We start from the raw sequence: 24,386 nt of genomic DNA, 5'->3' as shown, positions 1-24,386 counted from the left end.
GAGGGTTTTTCTGCTGCACCATTATTTTTTAAATTTCAAGCTTCAATTTCTATTTTGGTGTCCAAATATACTTGTATCATTTTAAAAGATTAACCTTCCAGTGCTCCAATGTACACTTTATGTGTTGAGGTAACATATTTTTGTTTAACTGTTTTATTTCTGCTTCTAACATTCTCTCTTCAGGCTCAAGATCCCCAGATGTTGGACCAGTTGTCCAAAAATATTACTCGATGTGGACTTTCAAACTCCACACTCAACTACCTCCGAGTAAGTACTTTTCTTTATCACCTATGAAATGAAGAATTACATTCCTTGATATTTCCTTCTTCGGACAGTAACAGAATTAAAAATGTCATTTGGACAATAATGTTTTTCTATATTTTACACTACTTTAAAAGCTATTGTAAGAAGGTTTTTTGGTTGACTGTTTTATGTTTGTGAGAATATACATGCTTCTATGGTTTAGATGATTATTGGCAGGTAATGTATATATAAAACACAATAATATTCTCACTACTTACATGTTTAGAGTAGTGGCAGTATTGAAAGCTATTAGGCACTTTTTCTATATTACTGTGATATAGAAAAAGTGCCTAATAGCTTTCAAAGAGGTGTATAAATTCACCAGCGATGTACAGAAAACAGAAAATATGCTTTGCTTCAAATCTGAAAAAACAAATTGTGTCCTGGAAGTTCTATCAAACCATTTTGGATGAACCATGACCGTTGAAAACAAAGTCTGCAGGAATCTCAGAGTGGTTGTACGGGGAAACTAGGGTAAAGCTGGTATGCACAAAATCATGGGACCTGAAATGACTTTGGAGGCCTTGCAGTTCAACTTTACCGTACTCAGAGCAGGAATCCTCAAATCATCCCAGCTAAATAGTTGTCCAACTTTGTTTGAAAATCTCAGTAATGGAGCACCTATGATTCTAGGGTACAAGTTGTAATGGGATGTGGGAAAGACCCTGGGAACCCAAGCAAAGAGACTGTTGCCAAAGGAATAGTCAGATAAGAGGCAGCCTAGCCTGCAACTGGATAGTGGGCAGGATAAGAGGCTCAGAAGAGACCCACCCTAGTTTCTTGGGCTATAAAGAAGATGAGGGGAAGGAAAGATTCATCTGTCCCATATGTGGAAAAGCTTCCACCTGAACTGTTTTCCTACCCACACTGGGAGGAAGAAAGCATACAGGGAAAGTACATCTCATATGTTTTGCAAATCCAGATTTGACTAAACATATTTAGCATGAAAGTCAGTTTGCTACATTATTTCTAGTAAAAGCTTCACAGGTGCTCCAAGCAAAACATTTTTAATATTTGATTTTGCTAGCAATCAAAAAAAGATCTACCTATCTATATCAATCTATTCATCTAATATAATCTAATTTATATACTGCCCACCTCATAAATGATTCTGGGTAGTTTATCCTTTTAAAACATACAGCCATATCAGAGAAATATAGGCAAAAACAAAGTTAAAACAGAAGCAGAACAAAAAAAAATATTAAAAGATAGAGGAATACTCTCAACCAACCATACCCTGGGTTGTGTGCCACTATTAGATCCCCATGCCAGTTGAAGAACTTAGGTCTTAATGTTCTTCTGGAGCCTATAAGAGTGGGCACCCACGTCTCCTCTGGGGCATGATACTCCATATGGCAGAGTCAATGACAGGGAAGTCTCTCTTCCTAGACACTGCCAATCAGATTTTTTACTCAGTTGTGTCTACAACATACCCTCCTGTCTAAATGGGTGCTGTTTCATGCCATGAAGTGCTTTAGAGGGAATAATCAGCACCTTGAATTGTACCCAGAAGCAAACAGGCATCCTAGGCAGCTCAGATAGGCATCACATGCACAACACTAGGGATGCCCAAAATGACCTACGCCACCACATTCTGTGCCAGCTGCAGCTCACAGGAACTCTTCAAGGGTAGCCTTATGTAGAGCATATTGTGGAAGTCTGTATGGGAGATGAGTACAGGATAAGGAACTCAGAGAAGAGCTTCTCAATTCAGGAAGGGGCATAACTAGTTTACAACACAAAGCTGACTAAAGGCTTTCCTAGCCATGGCTATCCACCTACTCTTCAAATATATTCATTAGTCCAGCAGGCTCTTTAAATCAGGGGTCTCCAACCTTGGCAACTTTAAGCCTGGAGGGACTTCAACTCCCAGAATTCCCCAGCCAGCTTTGCTGGCGGGGGGTTCTGGGAGTTGAAGTCCTCCAGGCTTAAAGTTGCCAAGGTTGGAGACCCCTAATTTAAATCACATACTTGTTTGGTCTGGGGCAATGCAGCCCCATCCAGGATCAAGGATGGCAAGTATTAGACTATAGAGGACCCCTGCCCAGAGCCACTCTGTCTTACCAAGGTTCAGTTGAAACCAGTTGTTTCTATCCAGACCTCCAAAATCTCCAGGTGCTGCAAAAGGGCATCCACAGCATCATCCAGAACATGACTGTGCAATTAGGTATCATCTGCATACTGATGATAGTACAGTCCGCAGTGACAGATGAATTCACCCTTGGCTTTCTATAGATATTAAAAAGGAGCCGAGAGAGCACCGAGTCCCGCGACACCCTAGGTGTTGTGGGCTGAACCTCTTGCTCTTGACCAACACTGTTTGGCATTGGCCTCAAAGAAAGGTGAATGCTGTTTATTTTTAACAATATTCTTTATTGTTCTTTATTGATGCATTTCCTTATTGTTTATTGTACGTCCCAGATATCAGGCACTAAGAAATTGTTTGTTTTGTCAGAATGTCTGTGTCCATATCTGGCCAGGTTCAGATCAATGTTTAGAAATCTATCTATGGCTCCAGGACGATTCCATCTGGGATTGTCCTCTACTACCGAATTTCTCTCTCCTCTTCTTCCTACCAGCTGTGCGTAATCCTAGAACCAATGCAGGAGTTGATGTCTCGACACAAGACCTACAGTCTCAGTCCTCGGGATTGCCTCAAGACGTGCTTATTCCAGAAGTGGCAACGTATGGTGGCGCCACCTGGTGAGACTTTTGAGCAGTAGGGAAGAATATCCTATGCACTGACCAATAAATCAGATGTATTTCCTACCAACCCCACCTGAGGGCAGCAGGGAATTGGCTTCCTGCAGCTGGAATGCCTCAGCGCTTTGATGAGTGTTATCCTGTGCTAAAAACCTATCTCTGAAACTATAGCACAAGCCGTAAAAATGAAAGTGGAAGTTAGTGTGGAAATATAGATAAGCTACAAAATTTGAATCAGATGGTATATAAATTTATGAATAAATAATGGGAAGTATTTATTCATTTATTCAGGTCTTGCTTGGAACATGCAAATTTACAATTTGACTGTGTTGAAACAATTGAGAACATTAGTTTCTTTTTACTAAAGGCAAGATATCTCACCAAATTTTATTTCACAAACACCTTCATAGCTGAACCTGCACGTCAGCAGCCTAGTAAGCGCCGGAAAAGGAAGATGTCTGGAGGTAGCACCATGAGTTCTGGCGGAGGCAATACCAACAATAGCAACAGCAAAAAGAAGAGCCCAGCCAGCACCTTTGCCCTCTCCAGTCAGGTACCTGTAAGCATCCCCTTTTCATTTTTTCTTTTCCTTTTAACCTGAGAATTCCTTGGCCTGGGGCCATGTTTCATGCAGCCGAAGCACTTTCCCCAAAAGATGGGTGATGCTTCCTGTACAACAAATCTGGTAGAATTCAGGCTTCTAGGAGTTCTCCAAGCCAGATTCAGGGAAACACCTAAGAGTTAAGGATCATGTCTGAGCATGTAAGCCAGCCAGAATTGATCTCTCAGTCCTTTTATCCAGAAATCCATTCCTGATTTTCAGCAACCTGGTTTAGAAAGGGAAAGCACCTTAGTTGTTGCTGTTAAATGAATGTCAGGAATCCTTGCTAATCTATTGTAGATGTCCCAGAGATACTTATTTTGATTATGCCCATCCTGTTTGACAAGGTAAAAAGGATTAATGTAATCCCATAACGTGGTTCTTCATTTAAAGGCTCTGTGTAGACCCTGATAGGGTCAGAGTCTCATTTTTGTGTGTGAGTAGGAAGATATTCAGTTATTATAGGTTACAATAGGTCTTGAACCACTCAGGTGAGAATTGAGAGGAGACTTTGATTCTCCAATATCCCAGGGCAGCCACTGATCTATCAGATGCTGTTTGTGCCCAGATACAATAGAAATAGATAGCAACATTGTTCTAAGTCCAGAGAGAGACAATGTTCGAAGGGAATATTGAAACCTTCCCAAATAAAGTGCCTTCTAGATGTTCTGTGCCACTCCTAGTTGTTAAGTCTCAATACATCTGAAAGTGCCAGATTAAGGAAGGGTGAGTAAAGGTTTAGGCTAATTTTGATTCCTCATTCTAGGAGGGTAGGGGGAGAGGTCCTTGCTGTTGTGACAGCTGGCTCCCTTGAACATTGTGATATGGGTCAGGGCAGTCTCCACCTCGATTATGTTTCGGGACCCTCTTCCCTCCTCAGGATGTGATGGTGGTGGGCGAGCCAACCCTGATGGGTGGGGAGTTTGGCGACGAAGATGAGCGCCTTATCACTCGACTGGAGAACACACAGTTTGACGCTGCCAATGGCATTGATGATGAGGACAGCTTCAACAACTCTCCTGCATTGGGCGCCAACAGTCCCTGGAACAGCAAGCCCCCTTCCAGTCAGGAGAGCAAGTCTGAGAATCCAACGTCGCAAGCATCACAATAAAGCCCCCAAAACAGTGCCCAGCCGGGCCTATACTTGACTTGGCTGGTGCCCCACGGACTGAGTTGAAACCATTCTACCTGGACAATTGTGAAGAAGAGTGGCTGGCCAACAAGGTATCAAGGCCTATGAGCACTGCCTGCCTACAGTTAATCTGGCCACGATTCCCTGCTGTCTGCACTCTTGGCTGTCCCCTTTAGGGCAGAATTGGAACAGTGGGCTTTTAGTCCCAACAGAATTTTAATTCCTTCTCCTTCCCTGTCCATGCATCCAACGCCCTGGATACCACAAGCAACACTGTTAGGGAGTGGTATTCATAGCAGTCCCTTAGAGCCTCAAAGCTTTGGTGGATCAGCATGAAGTACTTTGGGAGGCCACAGGACTGAGTACTTAAGATGGGCAGGAAAAATCTGGTCTAAGGCCCCTTTTATCATTCAGTTTTCTATAAGGGGCAACAAGAAGGTTCCATTTTAGCAGGAGAGTCTTAAGAGTTTTGTGGACAATGTCATGACTCACATAATGACTCACATTGGGGCAGCTATGATTTTTGTGGGTTGAATTTTAAGCAGTTCATCTTGACTGTCTTAGAGATGGCAGAGCAGTAATTCTCTTTTGTCTGAAGATCCCAGAAAGCCAATGTGGCAGGAGATTATGCGGGGTTTTAAATTTTCTGGAATGCATTAGAAAAATATTCTGCAGTTACCTGGAAGGGCACTTGCCCTTTTGGTCACATCTTTAGGCATGGGCTGTTTTGCCCCAACCTGCTCTTAAAGGAAATTGCAGTTCTCATACATACCCTGCCCTCAGTATTTTGGGCTTTTTTAAAGAAATAAAATAAAATTGTAAGTTTAAAAAAAATCTGCCCTCCCTCCCTATTTCCCCCAATCCTGATTTTTGTACAGGCTTGTCTACTAATTGGGAGTCTTAGTTTTTGTATACAGTTCTGAGAGCTTCAAACCAAGGAGAGACTTTGCAAACTTCCTTTATACACTCCTTTGAGGACAGCATGGCTGCCCCCACTTCCCCCCCTTGTGTAATTTGTGTGTGCTGCTCTTCCTGCTCCACCCTCTTCTACCATATTCCTCCCCTTTTCAAATTAGTGTACCTCGTGCTTGTATATTTCTGCGCTGTATGCTGTGTGTATGATGCTGTTCTTTCACTGTGTTCTCACTAAGGCTGCTACTCCCATTACCATTGGAAGTGGGGGAGGAGTTGATTGTGATGGGTGTCCTTCTTGGGAGGCAGGAGAGTTCAGAAGGTACTGTCACCAATTTACAGCAGTGCAGAACCACAGGAATGGGGCTGTGGCATCAGGAAGCAATATATCCACGTTTTGCAAAGAGAATATAATTGTTTCTTCTCTTTATGCAACGGTCTCTAGGAAACCATTGCCCAGCTAGACATATCCATTTTTATTTGAAATACTGGTACTAAATCCCCAAGGATACAAACCCACCTACTTTTCTTTCTACCTTCCAATGTTCTCCCTTAAAGCCTAGGTTAATCCTATACATCTTGGAGAGAAAAAATGCTTTATTATGTCACAGACGCCTCTAAAGTTGCGAGTGAGGCATGGTTTTCCACTTTTGAGAAGAGTGCAAAATATCTTTAAGATATTTTGGCCACCTCATGGCCTAGACCACGGGTGTCAAACTTGATCATGTCATGTGCCGTATTGCGATGTTTTTTGCCTTTGTGAAGCTGGGGTGGGCGTGGCCTGCGTGTGACGCATCCAGCCCACAGGTCGCCAATTTGACACCCCTGACCTAGACTGATTGTGAGGGGGACTGCAAAGGCTTTACTGTCATGGCACAATACTCTCTTAACTTACTTAGGGTATTTCTTCAAGAGGATTTCTATCTGCAAATATCTTTTTCCCCTTTGCAGCATTATTGTCATCAGTTTGCCTAGAGCTGTTAGTTTTGACCATGATTTGTCTAGCGCTGTGAGAAGAATTTCCTTTCAAGTCATGCTCTGGAATCCTAGATGTTCTCTACTCTTGATGGAGACCAGCTGGATGAACCTGAGATATATTCATGGCAGTTTGGTCCCTTTTGTATTACTGGGCCCAGGTCCTCCCCTGTGGGCAGGTAATTATAGCAGCTAGTAGTATAATTTACAAGGGATTAGGGTTGTTTTTTTTCCTGTATCAGTTTCCTCCTTCAAATAAGAGGGTCATGTTCTCTACTGCTGTGGCTCAGCATGTAGTGATGACGTGTACTCTGTCAGCTCTCTCCACTTGTCCCTTTCCACTTCCCTGGGGCACTGTAAAGCTTTTTTTTTTTTTTTGCATAGTTTGTGCCATTTATGGTCATGTATGGTACCAATAAAACAACTTTTCGGTTTGGTGCTCTCCTTCCAGTGTCATTTCTAATGTGGATCTTGAGAAAGGAGATCTGTTCTTACATGCAGGTTCTAGCTATCAGAATTCTATGATTTAGACTGAGGTAAACAGCTGTTACGATGGAATTCAAGGGCTAACACTTGTTCTCTGCTGCCAGCATCTCCCAGTTTTAAATGTCCTTGTTTCCCAGTTCCCTTTCCATTTCTAAATAACTGTGTGCTAAGCACATCTAAAGGTAGCAGAAAAGTTTCTGGAGCTGAAGAACAAGTGTTCTTGTGTGGAAAGGAGAAAGAAATATCACAGTGAAGCCTGAGCCATGCCCTTCCTACATTTGCAGGCAGCCAGGCAGTTGGCACTCCAAATACGGTTGCATTGTCAACTGTTTGATTATCAGAAAATAGGGCAAACAAATTTGATAGAAATCATGAATGTCTTGGAAAATGAGCTCATTTGGTAGTTGGAACATTTTATCTCCAACAATGGAGTCCCTTTATTACTAATTCAATCTCCAATCACTTGTGTCACATTGGGTAAGGGGTGGGGAGAAAAACTAGCCATGTGCCTAGTATTGGCAGTGCATGAAAAGAGACAGAATGATACCTGAAATATTTCTGCCTCACTAGCCAAGGGAACTTTAGCATTATATTAGCCTGCATCTTCCCTTCCTCCATTTTGTAAGATGTTAATACCTGTGTCTTTCAAAACTATTGTAATCTTATGCCATATTTCATTCTTGGAATCAAACTTTGCAACATTAAAGAGACACAAGGCTTTGGCTACTCTTTTGCTTCTCTCCATGTAAATTTTTTAAAATGCGAGAAATATATTTTAGGAAGCAATTAACTTCGGTATATAGATTTTTTACTACCTAAGCCCAATTATGGGTTTATCCATCATAAACCCATATGATGGATTGGATTCCATCATAAACTGTTAGCAGAGGAACAAAACTACTTCCAGGAACTTGACCCATTTCGTTTTAAACTTTTAGCTGATGGATCTACAATCACATCCCAATAATCTCCCCAGCAGAATAATTCTTGTAGAGAGAGAGAGAAAATGTATCTCTACTATTCTGGTATGAGTTGGATTCTTGGCTTTCTGTTGTCTAGCTTCTAGTCCCGTTAGTAGAAATGGTAGGCTTAACAGGAGAAAAAGCTGTCATTGGTGGAGATCGTGTCCATATGGCTGAGGAGGCAAGGAGACTCAAAGTACTTTTATTTTTGTTATTAATTAAACTTGAATAATATAACAGTAAGATTGATAACATGAAATGGGGTTAAAAAGGAATGCAAAGTAAGTTTTAAAATGTCAGTTCAAATTGTTCCTAGTAAGATCTTGATGGACAAAATTTGGTAATATTATAAGACAGTGCATCACTCTGATAATAGGTTTATGATGTAGTTTGCACTAAGATTGGCAATAAAGAAGAACATGGCTTGCTGTATAGAGGATACCACCATATTTCTAATAAAAGCATTTTATTTTTCCCAAAAGACAGAAGAAGAAGATCAATCATTAAACAAACAGAGCTAAAGAGTTTGGTTAAGAGGGTAAAGGCAGAATCAAGCCTTCATGAACCTTGTTCATGTTTTAAAGCAATATCAAAAACACAGATTAGTCTGGGAAGTTACAACCAAAACAAAAACAAACCTCAGAACAAAAGAAGGCCAACTCACTTCCATATTGAAGTAAATTTGTCTCTTAAGTTATCAGCAGCTGAATTTGACTAGGAGACTTAACTGTTTAAAGGATGTCTTTTAAAGCCAATGCATTGCTCAAGGCACCCATTCCATCCTACAAAACTCACAAATGTCAAAAGGGATGTGTGTTTGTGAGTAAAAAAATTCAGTCCCACCTATATTTTTGGTCCCTATCATTTATGAATCCACTCAACCAGTCTTCAGTACAGAAACATGGAAAATAGACAGCCTTGCATTGTGAAGTGATCAGGTACTGTATATGATATATATTTTTTAGTTTTCATTATGCTATGTTGGTGACACATAAACTTGATATCATGGATTTTAAGGGGAAACATTTTGATTGTGGACCATTTACATCACTAATAAATATATGCTCATAATCTGCTTTTTTACTGTATGGATAGACGCACATTCTTTAAAATAACATTGTTACTCCACGTTATTGTGCATTATATCAAACAAAAAAAATTACTTCGCTGTAATTAACTCATTGTTTCTTGTCCTGGCTGCTGGAACAACTGAACATATTTGCCCAATCTTTTCTAGTAAATCCAGATACTACTGTAAGAAAACTACTATGTTTTCTTGCAATGTTCTGCAAGCCAAACATACCCAGGGTCTCCAACTGTTCATCTTTTTATTTCCAGACTTCATCTTGATGTCTTTCCTCTGAATATAACTAGTTTGTCGGTATCATCCTGAAATATGCCCCAACTTGATTTCTGTTAATCTTGACATTATATTCTATTGATAAAGGGTAGGATTGTATTACTCTCCAATTGCATCATCCTGTTGGTTCATATTCAGCTTATGATCCACCATTTATTGGTATGTATTTTCTTCCCCTATGTCAGCCAAAAGTTGGTGTAAAATGGCTTTCTGTCCTGGGATATCTTAGTGAACACTGAGAAAGAAATTAAATAACAATTGGGATGTATTTTGAGTCATATATGTGTGGATGGAATGACACTTAGAAGCGAGCATTTGTTGATAGTCTGCTGAGTAATACAAAAGTGACAAATTTGTCACTTTCCTGTGACTATTACCAAGAAAAAAAATGTATCAACAGTCTTGTCCTAATAGTGCAGACAGCTGGAGAATTATGTTTCCATTTAATAAGTTGGTAAACTTATATTATAAAAATCTCTCTCTCTGCATTTATGAGTTCCAGAATTAATGTATAACGGGGAGGAATAGAATGTGTTTTGTGTATTATGAACCCAACACCTTAATGTTTATGTAATATATTTCAATGCAATACTAGACAAAGTCACAATATCAAGGAATGGCTCCCAAAGACAGAATAAATTCCATATCAAAGCCAGAACACTGTGGCCCTACCCCATTCCATCTGCTGATTGTAAATTTTCTGCCTACTTCTGTTCTCATACATTGCTAATCTCTATAAAGGTGTTCCTGTCAGCCGCACCCATTGTAAAAATAAACAGTTTCCTGTAGAATAAGAACTTGTCCAAGAATTCCAAATCTTAAGAATAGAAAATGGCACTTGCTTTTTGTTTTTTAAAAGTGTTGTAGCCATATGCAGGGATACAGTTTGTTTTACAAGTTGTTAATAACTCTTGAGTTCTGGTTGAGATAAGATAGTGAAGGTTGCATATCTACAATTAGGCATATCCACTTAAAAGGCTTTTAAAGGTTTTGGCAAGATTAAAAACAGATCTCCGCACCCACAAAATAAATGAGTTCACACATGCTTAAGCAAAGTGGGAAGTCCAAGTGCTTCACTTTACCTATTTGGGGGGGGGGGAGAATGATGAAACAAAATTGGTAGAGCCAGAGATGTCTAGTTTCTAAATTACAGCATCATAGAACTTACACTGTGCGTGTATGTATCCCTGTCTGTCTCACCTTACTGAGTTTTAGCAACTGTAGTTAGAAGTAACTCTGTCCATGGCAAAAATGGGAGTGGGGAGCCACAAGTGGTTCTGAAGCCTCAGGTTACCCACCCCTATTCTAAGCTGAATTTAGCTTAATATGAACCCAGTCATTGTGACTTATTCCACAGAACACATGGTTCTTTCAAGGAACAGCATTAACATGCAGTCCTCCAGCAACTGAGTCATCAGAAAAGTATGGCTGGCATAAATTATTCTGCCCAGACTGCCAAGCCCTGTTTATGTCTTCTAAATAAAACTGCTGAGTGGTGCTGTCCTTTCAGCTTCTAAGGTCATTTATGGATTCTCCAGCTTTGTTCCATTTCATGATGAGCATCACTTAGTAGGAAACAGCCACTCCATGTGGTGGGATGGGGTTGGATGGCCAGGCAGGGTTCCTAGGGTGGAGGTTTAGTCACCTTGTAAGCTACCGGTCACAGGGTAGGTGGTGCTCCATACCTAAGATCTGTAACTCAACCTATTTCTGAGAAATGACCTACAAGTCTTCGAAAACTGCTAAATTTAGGCTCAAAATTATGGCTGGAGGAGGAATGTAGGGATGATGCAGGAGGAAGCAATAAAGAAGTGCTGGCAGTCAGTGACTGTAGTCAGCAGCATTTTCAAACCCAGTTAGAGAGGGAAGAGGGAAACAGTCTTTAGATGAAAGACACAATCATTTCTATGGAACTTTGATAGCAGAAGGCACTACCAGAAATAATAATAATAAAGAATGATCTTTCTCACCTCCTTTGCCCTCCCATCCTTCGGGATAGCTCTGGTCTGTCCCACTTTCCTATGACTCTGGAAGAATGTGGAGCCAGGCATATGGTCCATCTAGACTTTTACAGTAAATTTAGACTTTAAGGGATAGTTCTTTAGACAGCATTAGGAAAACTACCCCTGAAAAGTCACCAAGAAAACTGCAGGGACTTGTCCAGGCAGTCACCAGGAGTCAGCATTGACTCAAAGACACCAGAAAAAGAAAAAGAAATCACAGCCAGTATAGAATTCAACATGTCTCTATTTTCTTACCTCTTCAATTTTTATTTATTTGAGCTAGTCTCCCTCTTGTAATTTTTGGATCTGATGTTAGAAGATTTTAGTTCTGTCTTTAGTGCAAGTAGGAGGCAACACCCATTTTGTGATTCTTTCAAATCCAATCAAATATTGGAAAGAAATTTTGCAAAAATGTTCACCATTTTCTTTGTTTATCTGTAAGATAACACTCTGAATCTTGTACAGAATACAAGCTATATATTTAGTTTAAAAAGGGAACTGAAAGATTGTTAGGACTTGAACCAAATTCAGCCAGGGATTGTGGAAGTAAAAAAAATCCCTGGAGAAGCAGCTGGGCAATGCCTTAACACCTATTCTTCCATTTGATGCCTCTCCCCTTCTTCCTAATATGAAAACAGAGTCGAACATATAATTCCCACATTGTATGATATATACATATATGGAGTTGCAACACATTTTGTTAAAAATGTCTCTACTGGTGAAGAGATTTGGAAAGAACTCTAGTAGCCATGAGCTATGGTGCTTTTCCTAATGTATGTGTATTTTAATTGGCTTGAGATCTTTGGATGGGCAGCAATATTTTTAGTGGGAGAGTTAGTGGTGTAAATCATAACAGTTTACTTTTGGTAAATCCTATCGCAATACCTGATATTTCTTAACTGCCAATTTACTAGCAAGATTACAGTATTTTGCTCTGCTAAAAGACCATGGAGTCCAAATGAAACAGAGGTGGTGCTCCAAAGCAGCATTTGAGGTAAGTCTGGCCAAGAGTTGGTCTCAGGTGGGCAGTGAATCTCATCATCTACTGAAACCTCCCAACCACTGATGTTGAGGTTGGCATTGTACATTCTGTTATATTTATGTTTGTAATCAGTACATAGGTAAAGAGAAAGGTAAACCAATGGGTATCAGGCAGATTTAGCAGCAAGTCTTTTAATATGCTACTCTAGACATTAAAAAAACAACATGCTCACACACACACACACTGAATTAGCTCCTGCATCTAAACTTCTCCTTTGGGAGAAGGGCGGTATAAAAATCGAATTAATAATAATAATAATAATAATAATAATAATAACAACAACAACAACTACAACTGACAAGATTCTTGGGGAGTGGCAGTGGAACTGAAAGCTTTGGGCATATACATACCATTTCCTACACTGTACACCAAGGTTCCAGTAGTTTCTCTGAAATTAGCCTTTTCTATGTTGTTGCTATAAAGGTCACACCAGGGCTGAAATTCAGCCTGTTCTATTTGGCTCGGGCGAACCGGTAGTGGCAGCTTCGGGAGGCTCCACCCACCCACGCGGACATCATGACATCCCTTTTTTGCGATGATTTTCAGCCTCTGCGCATGTGCAGAGGGCTTTGAACATGTGCGGATGATGGTGTGCGTGAGTGAAGCGAGCACGTGCACAGCGCACACACATTTGCAAACCAGTAGGGAAGGTAAGTGAATTTCATCCCTGGGACACACCCATTATTTTTAACTCATGGTTTGGATAACAGGCCTTAATTTGTGTTGTGTTTTCTGTTATAAATCTGGGTGTCTTTTGTCCTTGTTCCTGATGTTCCATAAAACTAGAGCAAGGGATAAATACCTGGTGGAAGAGAGGCAAATTGCTGATCTGTGTGACCCTTTTCAATTGCAGGAGCTGTTTGCTTTGTAAATTTGCATTTACTGGCTCTGATCACCAAGCCAACAAGTGTTTCTTCACGTCAGACATTGCCACCTCTTTTGTCAACAAAGAAAACTGGTCTTTACATGTCCCATGTTGCCAAAGCAGCTATGTTGATCATCAAATAACCTTTTAAAACAATTTTTCCCCAAATAAAATATTTTGGATTGATAAGTGCCTTATTAGAATAGCTTGAAAACTATGAATTTTTAAAATTATTTCTCCTTGAAGGCAAATTAAAACTCACGTTTGTATTTGTACAAGCTTCAAGAGATTTCAGAGATTCTTGATAGGTTGCCACTACTATCCCCTCTATCTACTTACCTGATAGTCAGGCTGTCTTCCTTTCCACACAATTGCCTCAGCTTGCCTCATTTCAGCAATATACTTCAGAAAGGACCAAAATCACTTTATCATTGGTATTGTTAAAGAAATTCTTGCTGATCTCAGAAGAACCAACATTAAAAACAAACCTAATCTATCTATCTAAAAGTTTCTGTTGGTATGTTACCATTTTAACTTTACATATTAATCATTTCAGAAATTACCGTTTTTTCTCATTAAGAAAGAGCATATCAAATAGAAGAGGTTACTGTAGTTTCAGTAAAGCATATGTTTCGAGGGCAGAGAGCAAACTACTGAATGAAAGCAAAGCTGTATTATTTCTTCAGTAATCTTTGTTAAATTTCATTATTTGAATTTTGCTTTGTTTTGCAAAGTGATTGTTTTTTTTCCAGAGGCATGAGCTGATTTCGAAGAGAATGCCCTTCTCCAAGGACAAAAGGAGTTCAGACTCTCAGGCAACTGCTTCACTACCCCAAGACACTCTTAGGAGAGTGAACAAGGACATTTCTGTCAGAAGTGTTTCATTCTCCAGACTCTACCAAGACAATTTAGCATCTGGAAATGGGTGATACAGGACTCCCTCGATGCTGTGGAATAGGATGGTCTAGTTCCTCTCACAGGAAAAGAGACTAAATAAAACAATTTGTCCTGGGTTAGATAGTGCAAGAAAGGAGGGGTGCAGTAATAATTTCACTAATTCTTGTTCAAATTAAAATAAATGCATTAACACATTTCCTCAAATTATAAATCTCTCATATTTAATAAAATTGCCACACCCATGCTTTTTATTTCAAATTTCTGACTTGTATATCTGTGAATTATGAAAACTTACTAAATTCTTTTGACAGAAAGAAAAGTCACCTGTCCTTTAGCAAAACTCAGAGGAAACCTGACCTTAGCACCACATATTCATCCTGTGTCACCTTCAGAGTTAACAAATATAACTGTGAGTCAGAACTCAATTGAACAAAAGCTTCAAGCATGACATGATCTATCACAATGGAATAAGAGTGAAATAAATATGTACAAGAAGAAATACCACTAAATAATAGCGAAAGTCAAGATCTTTTTAAAAAGGGAAGAGAAAATAGATCCTGTTGATGGACAGGCTTGTATACTTTTCTTAGTAACAGGGTAGAACTGATTTGCCACTGTCTACATATATAATAAACAATATCCAAATGTTAAGAAACTTGGAATGCATGACATGGAAAGATCTTTATAATGCATACCAAATGTTTGTACTCTTCCTTTCTGGATAAACATTGTTCTGTAAAACATAAAAGAGTTAGAAATAGAAATAAAAAATAGAGATAATAAAAATAAAATATTAAAGGAAATATAGCCAAATTTAATTTATTTTGATACAATTCATATTTATGTTTGCAAACTATCCCTGCTTCTCCTATATCCATTCACTGCTTTATGACCCAATATTTTGTTCCTTAAACTCACTTTTCTTTTAGGATCTCATTATTCCATCCAACCATGACTTCTTTAGTCTTTCCCTGCTTCTCAAACCATTCACTCTTCATGTACAGGTAGTCCTTGATTTACAATAGTTTGAAGTTACGACTTATGACTATTTTTCACACTTAAAGTTGTTGTAGCATTCCCATTGTCACGTGATCAGAATTCAGATACTTGCCAACTGACTCATGAGTCACTCATGATGGTTGCAGTGTCCCAGAGTCATGTGATCACCTTTTGCAACCTTCAAAAGGTTATAAAAGCAAGGTCAATGGGGAAGCCAGATTCACTTAACAACCATGTTACTAACTTAACAAACGCAGTGATTCGCTTATCAAGAATCTGGCAAGAAAGGACGCAAAATGGGGCAAAATTTACTTAACAACTACCTTGCTTAGCATTGGAAATTTTGGGTTCTATTGTCGTAAATTGAGGACTACCTGTATATGTTTTATGATTTGATCTTCATTCATTCATTCTGTTTGTACAAACCAGCTCAATATAAGTCTTTTGTATTCATCTTTTATAGTATTTAGTCCATATTCACACAGCAACCATTTGCTTTTCATCTATATCTTATCACACCTTTCTTAAATTATCTATTACATTTCAACTTTCAGCCTGATGATTTAGTCGGTTAAAACAAATTTACAGTAAGTCTATTAAAGCAAAATATTGTTTCAAGCATGAAAAGATATAACATCTTTTCAGTTAAATACAATTTAAACTACTGATTTGGTAAAACACTCACAGATGGAATCAGCTGTTATCTTAAAGAACAGAAAAATACATGCAGGGTTAAACCACCTGAATTAAAACTTTTAAGGCTTTGAAAGAGGACACAGAACTTTGAATGGAAACCAGAAAAGCTCTGGCAGTTCATATAGCTAATGCAAGATGGGTATAATCATGTCAGCAACATAAATACATTCTGTTTAGTACCAGTAGAAGCTTCTACATAATGTTTTAAGGTTCTAGAAGTGCTCTACAGTGGATAGATCAAACTAAGGCTACCACAACCACATATAATACAGGTAGTCCTCAAGTTAAGAATATAATGGAGCTTGCCCATTCCATTCGTAACCTGAGGATTTGTGGGAGTGAATCTTGTACTTTGAAGGTGACCGCTCCCTCCTTTTGCCCACACATTCGCTAATGGAATGTGTGGCTCTGTTAAGAGCACAAAAGGGAAGGCCATGAGGGGAGCGGGCTACTGATGGAACAGGTCACCTGCTTAATAGCACCCAAGGCCTCCCCAACCCACTGAAATACCTCATGCTCCCCACAATTGCTTCCCCCACACACAGGTCACTTACCGTGCAAAGATCTAGCAAGTTGTCTTCAGCCTCTCAGCTACCCACGCCCCTCCGAAGCTCCGTTTGGTGTGCACAGGACTCATCCGGCACTTTGCAGCCCCAAATAGCGCTTCAGAGGGGCACCCTCGCCACTCCGGAGTTCTATTTTGGGCTGCAAAGTGCTGGACAAGGTCTGCACATGCCAAAAGAGCTCTGGAGGGGTACACCCACCCTTCTGGAGCTCCGTTTCGAGAGACCTGCCCATGCCAAAACGGAGCTTCAGAGAAGTGTGCCTGCCCCTCTGGAAATCCATTTCAGGCTGCAAAGTGCCGGACAAGGCCTGCACACACCAAACAGCTGTGGAGCTCTGTTTTGGGCTGCAAAGGCTTTTGGCAAAGGTAGCAAAAGGCTCTGGAATCGGAGGAAAAGTTTCGATGTTTCAGGCCTTCCCTCCATTTGCAAAGCCTTTTGCTGCAGATCTCATCCAGGTCTCTGTTTGCAGAGAACAGAGGCCTAGAGTACCATGAGACAAGAGATCAATAGCGTGAGATCTCGCACTGATCTTCCGTGATTGTGCAGTATTTTGGGCCTCCATTCTCTGTGTACTCACCGAAGGCTTGAAGCGCCAAAACAGGCCAAGAAAGCAAAGGATCTCTAGATCTTCACAAGGTGATATCCAGAGGCCTAGTGCCTATGAAAACCTGGTGAGGGGAATAGGCAGGGCATATTGCAGAGCATCTGCGGTTGTTCGTAAGGGTGAACAACTGCCGTGCTGCAATATTTGTAGTTTTGGGAGTTGTCCGTAAACACTTAGGGGCGCATATTGCGTAACTTCCAATGTTTGCTAAGGGAACCCGGGGATTACCTGTACAATGTGTTTGCACAAAATACTAAGCTAAAATATGGTTTAATGGTGATGGTTCAGTGTGTCATATGAACTCAGACTGAAATTTTGAAATGCACAAAGTATTGTTTTGGGTACATCGGTCAACATATGTATTACACTCTGCCATCTTCTGCTTCTCTAAGTATGATGGGTCTCTCTTGATCTCCCTTTCCTATCTAGATTTTTCTCTCGTTTTTTGGTTCTCTTCACAAATTTTTCTCTCTTTCTCTGTTCTTGCCAACAATCATAGAACCTTCACATTCTGCCTCATGTGGATATTTGTACTTGTTGTGAACACTGATATATTTTTATGAAGCATTATTTTTATCGTAAGTATGAATTGCTGAAGTGGTATCTAGTCACAGAGGTAAGTGTCTGAATTTATAGAAAGTAATGGCAGGGTTTGCACTTCAGGTACTTTCCTTTTTATCAAAGCTCCAAGATCCACAAGTCAGAATCATCTGGAACAAAACTGTGATCTAATTAAATGAGACCAGAAATAAAAGATGTATGATGAAATGATTTAGTATATCCCATGAAAATGGTGTAATGTATGTAATATAATGCATCCCATTACAAGATATTAGGCTATCTTGGAACCCTAATTGTGCAGGACAAATGCAATTTTGTCAGAGTTATATTATTTTAAATCAGAAACCATCAACTATCTGCTAGAAAAAATCTAAACTATGTGTTCACACCAGTTTAAAATGTCTATTGTTACTTGGTGATATTTAGTAATAAATGTTCAGGGAAAGCAGAATAAGATATGCTTATTCGGGAAAAGCAGAATAAGATATGTTGCTATAAGAAAAGTGTAAAGTCCATTTTAGGAAAATATCTCAGGGCAAATATCTCAGGGCAACATCTCTGAGGGAGATGGGCAGTTAAGAAATAGGAAGAACAAATAAATTACAAGGATGAGGCTAGCAATAATTTTTCTTCATTTCAGCTGCTCTAGGTTAAACCCAGAGTGCAACTTCAAACATCCTATAACTTTATCTGGGTGTGCGGTTTCAATGTTATTTCTCTGTTCCCAATCCATAGAAATTGTAACTAGGTGGATTTCATATTTTCAGCAATATCTCACCTATGGTTTCTTCCTTCCGGTCCTCCAATTCCATGCTTTATAAGACCGTGGCTGAGCTTTCTGAGGAAAGTTAGAGGTATTGCTTAAACATGGATTGAATTGACAGGGTTTTAAAAAACAACCACCAACAACCAGGGGTATTTAACAACTACAGAATACCTTCGCAATTTCAGGGCTCTGTTTCAACAGAGGAAGTGCGAAGCTACTTTTGTTGAGAAACCTTTGAAGTCCCGTTTGGCAAAGGAGGATGTTGCATTAGACGGTCCTTGGCGACCTTATGCCGCTGGCCAAGAAAACGTTCAAAAGTTTTCTAAGATTTGTTTCCTTGGAATCCGAGGGGCCCCGGTTGGAAACCAAAGAACTCTTCCGTTCGGGGCTGCGGAGAAAATGGGGGCGAATGGTTCTCGGGCGCTTCCAAACTCCCGTCTCTGGTCTAAGGGTCGTAGTTGCTTCGGACTCCGCGCTCACGTCGTTAAGGAAACCAGCCATTAAGCGTCTCTGCCTCCAGTGGCTCCGGGTTGAGGTGGAGTCGAACCAGTCGCACTTTGGAGGTCAGAGAATAGCCAAGCCGGCCAGAGAGAAAACGAGGGCGCAGAAGGAAGGAAAGGCCGGGCGGGGATTGGACCAAATCCCAAGGGTAGTAAAACTAATCTCGCGTGTCCAGCCCCTCCTTATGCAAGGCAAATCCGCTGTGGGAATTCGCCTCGACCCTCCTTAAAGATCTGGGTCTCCTTTCGCAGGCGCGGCGCCCCCCAGTGTTCGCGGAGCTGCAGCATTAAGTGAGCCTCTTCTATTCCGACGGCGGGAGGGATGGGTGGGTGTCCATCACCCCCACTTACTCCGGCGCGTGAATTTTCCTCAGAAAGAAGTGAGATCGAGGAACAGATGGAGGCACGGGAAGTTGAGACTTTGCGGACGGCTTGCGCGCGCGATCGCTCGCTCTCCAGGGCCCGGGAAAGCGAGGCGGGAGGGTGGAATCGCGCGCCAGGGAACTCTTGGAGCCTGGCTGAATCGGAGCTGAGCAACAGCGCGCCTTGGTCCGGATTGAACCCGCGTGATTCACCGCTACTTCTCTCTCTCCTCCTCATCTATCTATCTATCTATCTATCTATCTATCTATCTATCTATCTATCTATCTATCTATCTATCTATCTATCTATCTATCTATCTATCTATCTATCTATCTATCTATCTATCTTTCTTCTCTGTGTGGAAAGATCGAGAGTTTCATCAAGCCGGGTTTGCTTAACCCAGGGAGGACTTGCAGCTGTGGTGCAGTTCACTAAGGATTGAGTACAATAGTTTTATGGCGCTGCCAGAGCGGAGAAACCCTGGGAAAGGCGCACTCCTAGGGCTAGCCAAGCCCCGTTTGTTCTGCCTTGCTCCTCCGGTGCCCGCGGCGGTCCTTCCGGTCTTTCTCATTCCCCCAACCTCCTCCCAGGTGGCGAGTCATTCGCCTTTTTCTCTGCAACTTTTGGAAGAATTTGGACGCTTGGCAGCGAAGCTGGACCCACCTCCCATCCGGGGCATCTTAATTTAAGGGAGAGGCAGACAAAATAGAATAGAATAGAATTCTCTACTGCCCAAGTGTGTTTGGACACACAAGGCGTCAGGATGAAGCTGGGGGTTATTTTTTAAAAGGTGCGTGGATACGGTGCATGGGAAGCTGAGTTAGCCAGGGCTGCACTTTCTTTCCTCTGGGTGTTACTTCGGAAGGGAAGGCAGGCAAGTATTGAACAAGATGTATCCCGCAACAGCCTGCTCTGTGTTAGCATGAACTAAGGCTGGCTGGCTGGGTAGGGAATGTGCGGTGGAGCAACGTGGGTCATGTCCATCCCCCATTAATTTGTGAAACTGGCACTGGAATACATGGGGTTTCTCCCTCCAAATGTGAAAGTAGAAAAGTACTCTCTCGGAATACTTGCGTTAAGCAGGTATTAAAGGATAGGGTTTCTAAGATTGTGTCTCATAAATCTGATAATCTTTTAGTTAAAGTAGGTGACACAGGTGTTTCAAGGACCCAATATCTGTTGAATTATGGGATAATTATTGCATTCTAACAGTAATATAGCAACTAAATAATAAGTCTGCTATCTGCTAATATGGACATGCTAAATAAGGGCCCTTCTCCCCCATATTTTACACTGGCATTTTTCTTCTACGTCAACAGCTCCTCCACTAACCACTGTACTTTATGTCTGTGTCCTGCTGGTGACTCAGATTGGCAGAAGGGAAAATAATAGGAAGTATTCAAATGAAGAGCAAAGGAACACCTGCTTCCTAATGTTTTGTGGAAGCTGCTGTATTTAGGCAAATACAGAAGGCTTCAATTGTCCATCTGAGAAAAAGCTAAATTCTTTAGGTTTGGGGGGAAAATGGTATTGATTGGGAATATGACTGAGACATAAAAGAATTATACATCAGAGGGAAGGGTTTTTTGTTTTCAAATACTAGGACCAGGGATCATCCAATGGAATTAATTCAAAGGAGATTTAGAACAGTACCTCCAGCTTACACCAGGTACTTCTTCATGTAATGTATAGCTATAACATTGAGTTCATGGTGATGGCCACTAACTTGGATTGTCTTAAAAAGGGACTTGATAAATTTAATGAGACAGATCTGTCAAAATCTGTCAAGTGTTACTCAGAGGGATCCCTGATTTCTCCTGCTCCCTAGATAACTTGCCTCCTATGGAGCAGGAGAAAGGCATATATTTCCTTCCAGCACCCAAGAGATGCCTGATTGGCTATTGTGAGAGGCAATATTCTAGATTGAGAGGGGCTTTATCTGATTTTTCCAGACTGTTCTTATAAACTTATGGCTTGATTTGGGGAGAACTGGGTGAGAGGCTTTGGGGCTTTCAACCCTCCCTTCCATTATTTGAGCACTGAGAGTTGAATGTCACCTGTCCAGTGTCACATTAACCACTTTCCTTATTCTATTTTTTTCCTCATAAGGAAGCTGATAACGTTTGATGTTTCTCTGACTTTTTCCTGCTGGTTGCTGGGTTATACATACTTTATGGTACACACTCCTGCTTTATCATCACCTAGGCTTCCAGGGCTGGCTGGTCAGAAGAAGCTTCAGAGAGTATTATATCTAAGTGAAAGGTGCTTGCAGAGCAGCATTGGATAGAGATTCCTGTAAAGAAAACTCCTGAAGATCCACAAAAGCTTTCCAACTTGTCCTAGGACTTGGGATTGTGCTGCCTATTCACCTTCTGAAGATGCCTCTTTCAAACCTCACACAACCCGTCTATCACCAACCACCCAGTAACTCACATGGTGACTTACAAGGCTTGTTCAGTATGGTGCATGGTTACTTGAGGATCGTGCAACCCAACAGTTTCCCCAAAGGTAAGAATTATAATGATGCAGGAACCATTTTCATATCATCAGTAACTATTTTAGTATAGAATACAATTTGGTTGTTCATAAAAACTTGGTTAGCTGTTTTTTCCCCCTCATTGTGTGGACTTCTCAGATTAAATATTGTAAAGGACACATATTTGAGAATTTTTAGGGTTAGGGTTAGGGTTAGGGTTGGGTAAGGCTGACACCGGCTAGGCAAATGGCAGTGAGTTTGCTATGGAACTGTGGGGGAAAGCCAGTTTAACTGTCTTAATGAAACAGTATTGGAAACAAAATACTCAATGCTATCATGCTGAAATGAGAAAGGTGCTGATTTATTGTACCAGGTTTAACTTGCATTGAAATTCTGAATGGTATGATAATAAGAGTGTAAGGAGGGGGTTAATCAATTTGTATACTTGAGCCTGATAGGTAAATATCATCTACTATTTGTTTATGGTAGATTTATTTATTTCACAATATTTGTTTCTTCACATACTGAAAAAGATAAACTAATCTTTGGAGAATGCTCATATTCATTGAAAAAATCAATGACTGCTATAATTTTGTTCAGAAAAAAGAGCATTAATTTTCATATAGTTTTAATTAATCCCCTTGCTATTTGGAAAGATTTATATTCTTCAGTAAATTGCTATATATTTTTAATATTTTTCTTTTGAAGAGACAAATTTAAGGAACATTACTAATGAAAAGCAGTTGTGGACCAAACTTGTTTTTCATTAGAAATAAAATGTAGCCGCGGACTTTGGTGGGTGGCAGTAGCCTGAATGGATGAGATTAGTTGTCTCAAGACACATTCATTTTTAGAACATTTTATAACATATCTATTTTTAAATGTGAAATATGTATATTCCATTTTTTTTCTCAATTAAAAATACCTGAAAAAATTTCACTGTTGTCTTCTGGTGGCTTGCTACCACAATTCCAGTTTCTGATACCTATGAAACCTGAGTTTGGGGGTCAAATGTTTCTGATGCATATTAAAGTGTTAAAACAGTAACATGACTCCACCCATAAATTTTGCTTTCCAATCCCTCTGAGAAATAGACTACTATATAGTAGACCTGTCTGTGGCATTCTACATACATGTCTTCCTCCCTGATCTGAACTCGGAATAACCTGTTTTTCTAGCTTACAGTAAAAATAAGCTATTTACAAATAGATTTTTCTTTATGTCAGTTAGAAAATACTTTTTCTTTCTGGTCTAGCTCCAGTGTCAATCAACTCTTCTCAGATTTTTTAAAGTGCAAAGAACCTTGTGTAAATAAGAACAAGGAACCTAACAAGCATTTGATTTGACAACTGTGCAGTCACTTGAAAAAGAAACGGAAGCAAAAGGTCCGCTTGAATTATAGGCAGATAACATAACATAACATCAGAGTTGGAAGGGACCTTGGAGGCCTTCTAGTCCAACCCCCTGCCCAGGCAGGAAACCCTACACCATCTCAGTCAGATGGTTATCCAACATTTTCTTAAAAATTTCCAGTGTTGGAGCATTCACAACTTCTGAAGGCAAGTCGTTCCACTTATTAATTGTTCTAACTATCAGGAAATTTCTCCTTAGTTCTAAGTTGCTTCTTTCTTTGATCAGTTTCCACCCATTGCTTCTTGTTCTACCCTCAGGTGCTTTGGTGAACAGTCTGACTCCCTCTTCTTTGTGGCAGCCCCTAAGATATTGGAACACAGCTATCATGTCTCCCTAGTCCTTCTTTTGTTAAACTAGACATACCCAGTTCCTGCAACCGTTCTTCATATGTTTTATCCTCCAGTCCCTAATCATCTTTGTTGCTCTTCTCTGCACTCTTTCTAGAGTCTCAACATCTTTTTTACATCGTGGCGACCAAAACTGGATGCAATATTCCAAGTGTGGCCTTACCAAGGCATTATAAAGTGGCACTAACACTTCAGGTGATCTTGGTTCTATCCTCTGTTTATGCAGCCCAGAACTGTGTTGGCTTTTTTAACAGCTGCTGCACACTGCTGCCTCATATCTAAATGGTTATCCACTAGGACTCCAAGATCCCTCTCACAGGTACTACTATTGAGCAAGGTACCACATATACGGTACTGGTGCATTTTGTTTTTTTGGCCTAAATGTAGAACCTTACTTTTTCACTGTTGAATTTCATTTTGTTAGATAGCGCCCAATGTTCAAGTCTGTCAAGATCTTTCTGTAACGAGCCTATCTTCTGGAGTGTTGGCTATTCCTGCCAGCTTGGTGTCATCTGCAAATTTGATGAGTTCCCCATCTATCCCCTCGTCCAAGTCATTGATGAAGATGTTGAAGAGTACTGGGCCTAAAACAGAGCCTTGGGGTACTCCACTGCATACTTCCCTCCATGTGGATGTAGTTCCGTTGAGGACTACACGTTGAGTGCGGTTGGTCAGCCAGTTACGAATCCATCTGGTGGTGGTGCTGTCAAACCCACATTTTTCTACTTTATCTAGTAGTAGGTTATGGTCTATTTTATCAAATGCTTTACTGAAGTCCAAGTAAATTATATCGACAGCATTCCTCTGGTCTACTAATTTTGTCATTTTGTCAAAGAATGCGATAAGATTAGTCT

General features: G+C 40.4%; 2 protein-coding genes across 5 annotated transcripts in view; both read left to right on the top strand.

The window, feature by feature from the left end:
• The window catches only part of LDB1 (LIM domain binding 1), a 58,175-nt gene extending 50,334 nt beyond the window's left edge, over positions 1-7,841 (top strand). For 2 of the 4 annotated variants that reach the window (XM_058189298.1, XM_058189300.1), the window contains exons 8-11: positions 184-267; positions 2,883-3,006; positions 3,417-3,565; positions 4,488-7,841. In XM_058189298.1, coding sequence (XP_058045281.1) covers positions 184-267; positions 2,883-3,006; positions 3,417-3,565; positions 4,488-4,718 — 588 coding nt within the window. In that variant the 3' untranslated portion in view covers positions 4,719-7,841. Of the gene's footprint in view, positions 1-183; positions 268-2,882; positions 3,007-3,416; positions 3,566-4,373; positions 4,437-4,487 lie in introns of those variants that run through there. The other 2 variants (XM_058189299.1, XM_058189301.1) reach the window with 2 other exon arrangements.
• Positions 7,842-9,301: 1,460 nt separating this feature from the next.
• LOC131201422 (prominin-1-A-like) overlaps positions 9,302-24,386 on the top strand; it is a 64,876-nt gene continuing 49,791 nt past the window's right edge. The window contains exons 1-4 of the mRNA XM_058189303.1: positions 9,302-13,129; positions 17,606-17,684; positions 18,619-19,224; positions 21,502-21,804. Of these exons, the coding sequence (XP_058045286.1) occupies positions 21,675-21,804 (130 nt within the window). The 5' untranslated portion in view covers positions 9,302-13,129; positions 17,606-17,684; positions 18,619-19,224; positions 21,502-21,674. The remainder of the gene's footprint in view (positions 13,130-17,605; positions 17,685-18,618; positions 19,225-21,501; positions 21,805-24,386) is intronic.

Source organism: Ahaetulla prasina, chromosome 6 (assembly GCF_028640845.1).
Source record: "Ahaetulla prasina isolate Xishuangbanna chromosome 6, ASM2864084v1, whole genome shotgun sequence".
NCBI classification, from domain to species: Eukaryota; Metazoa; Chordata; class Lepidosauria; order Squamata; family Colubridae; genus Ahaetulla; species Ahaetulla prasina.
Note: the sequence above shows the minus strand (reverse complement) of the source record. Positions and strands in the feature narration are given on the sequence as shown.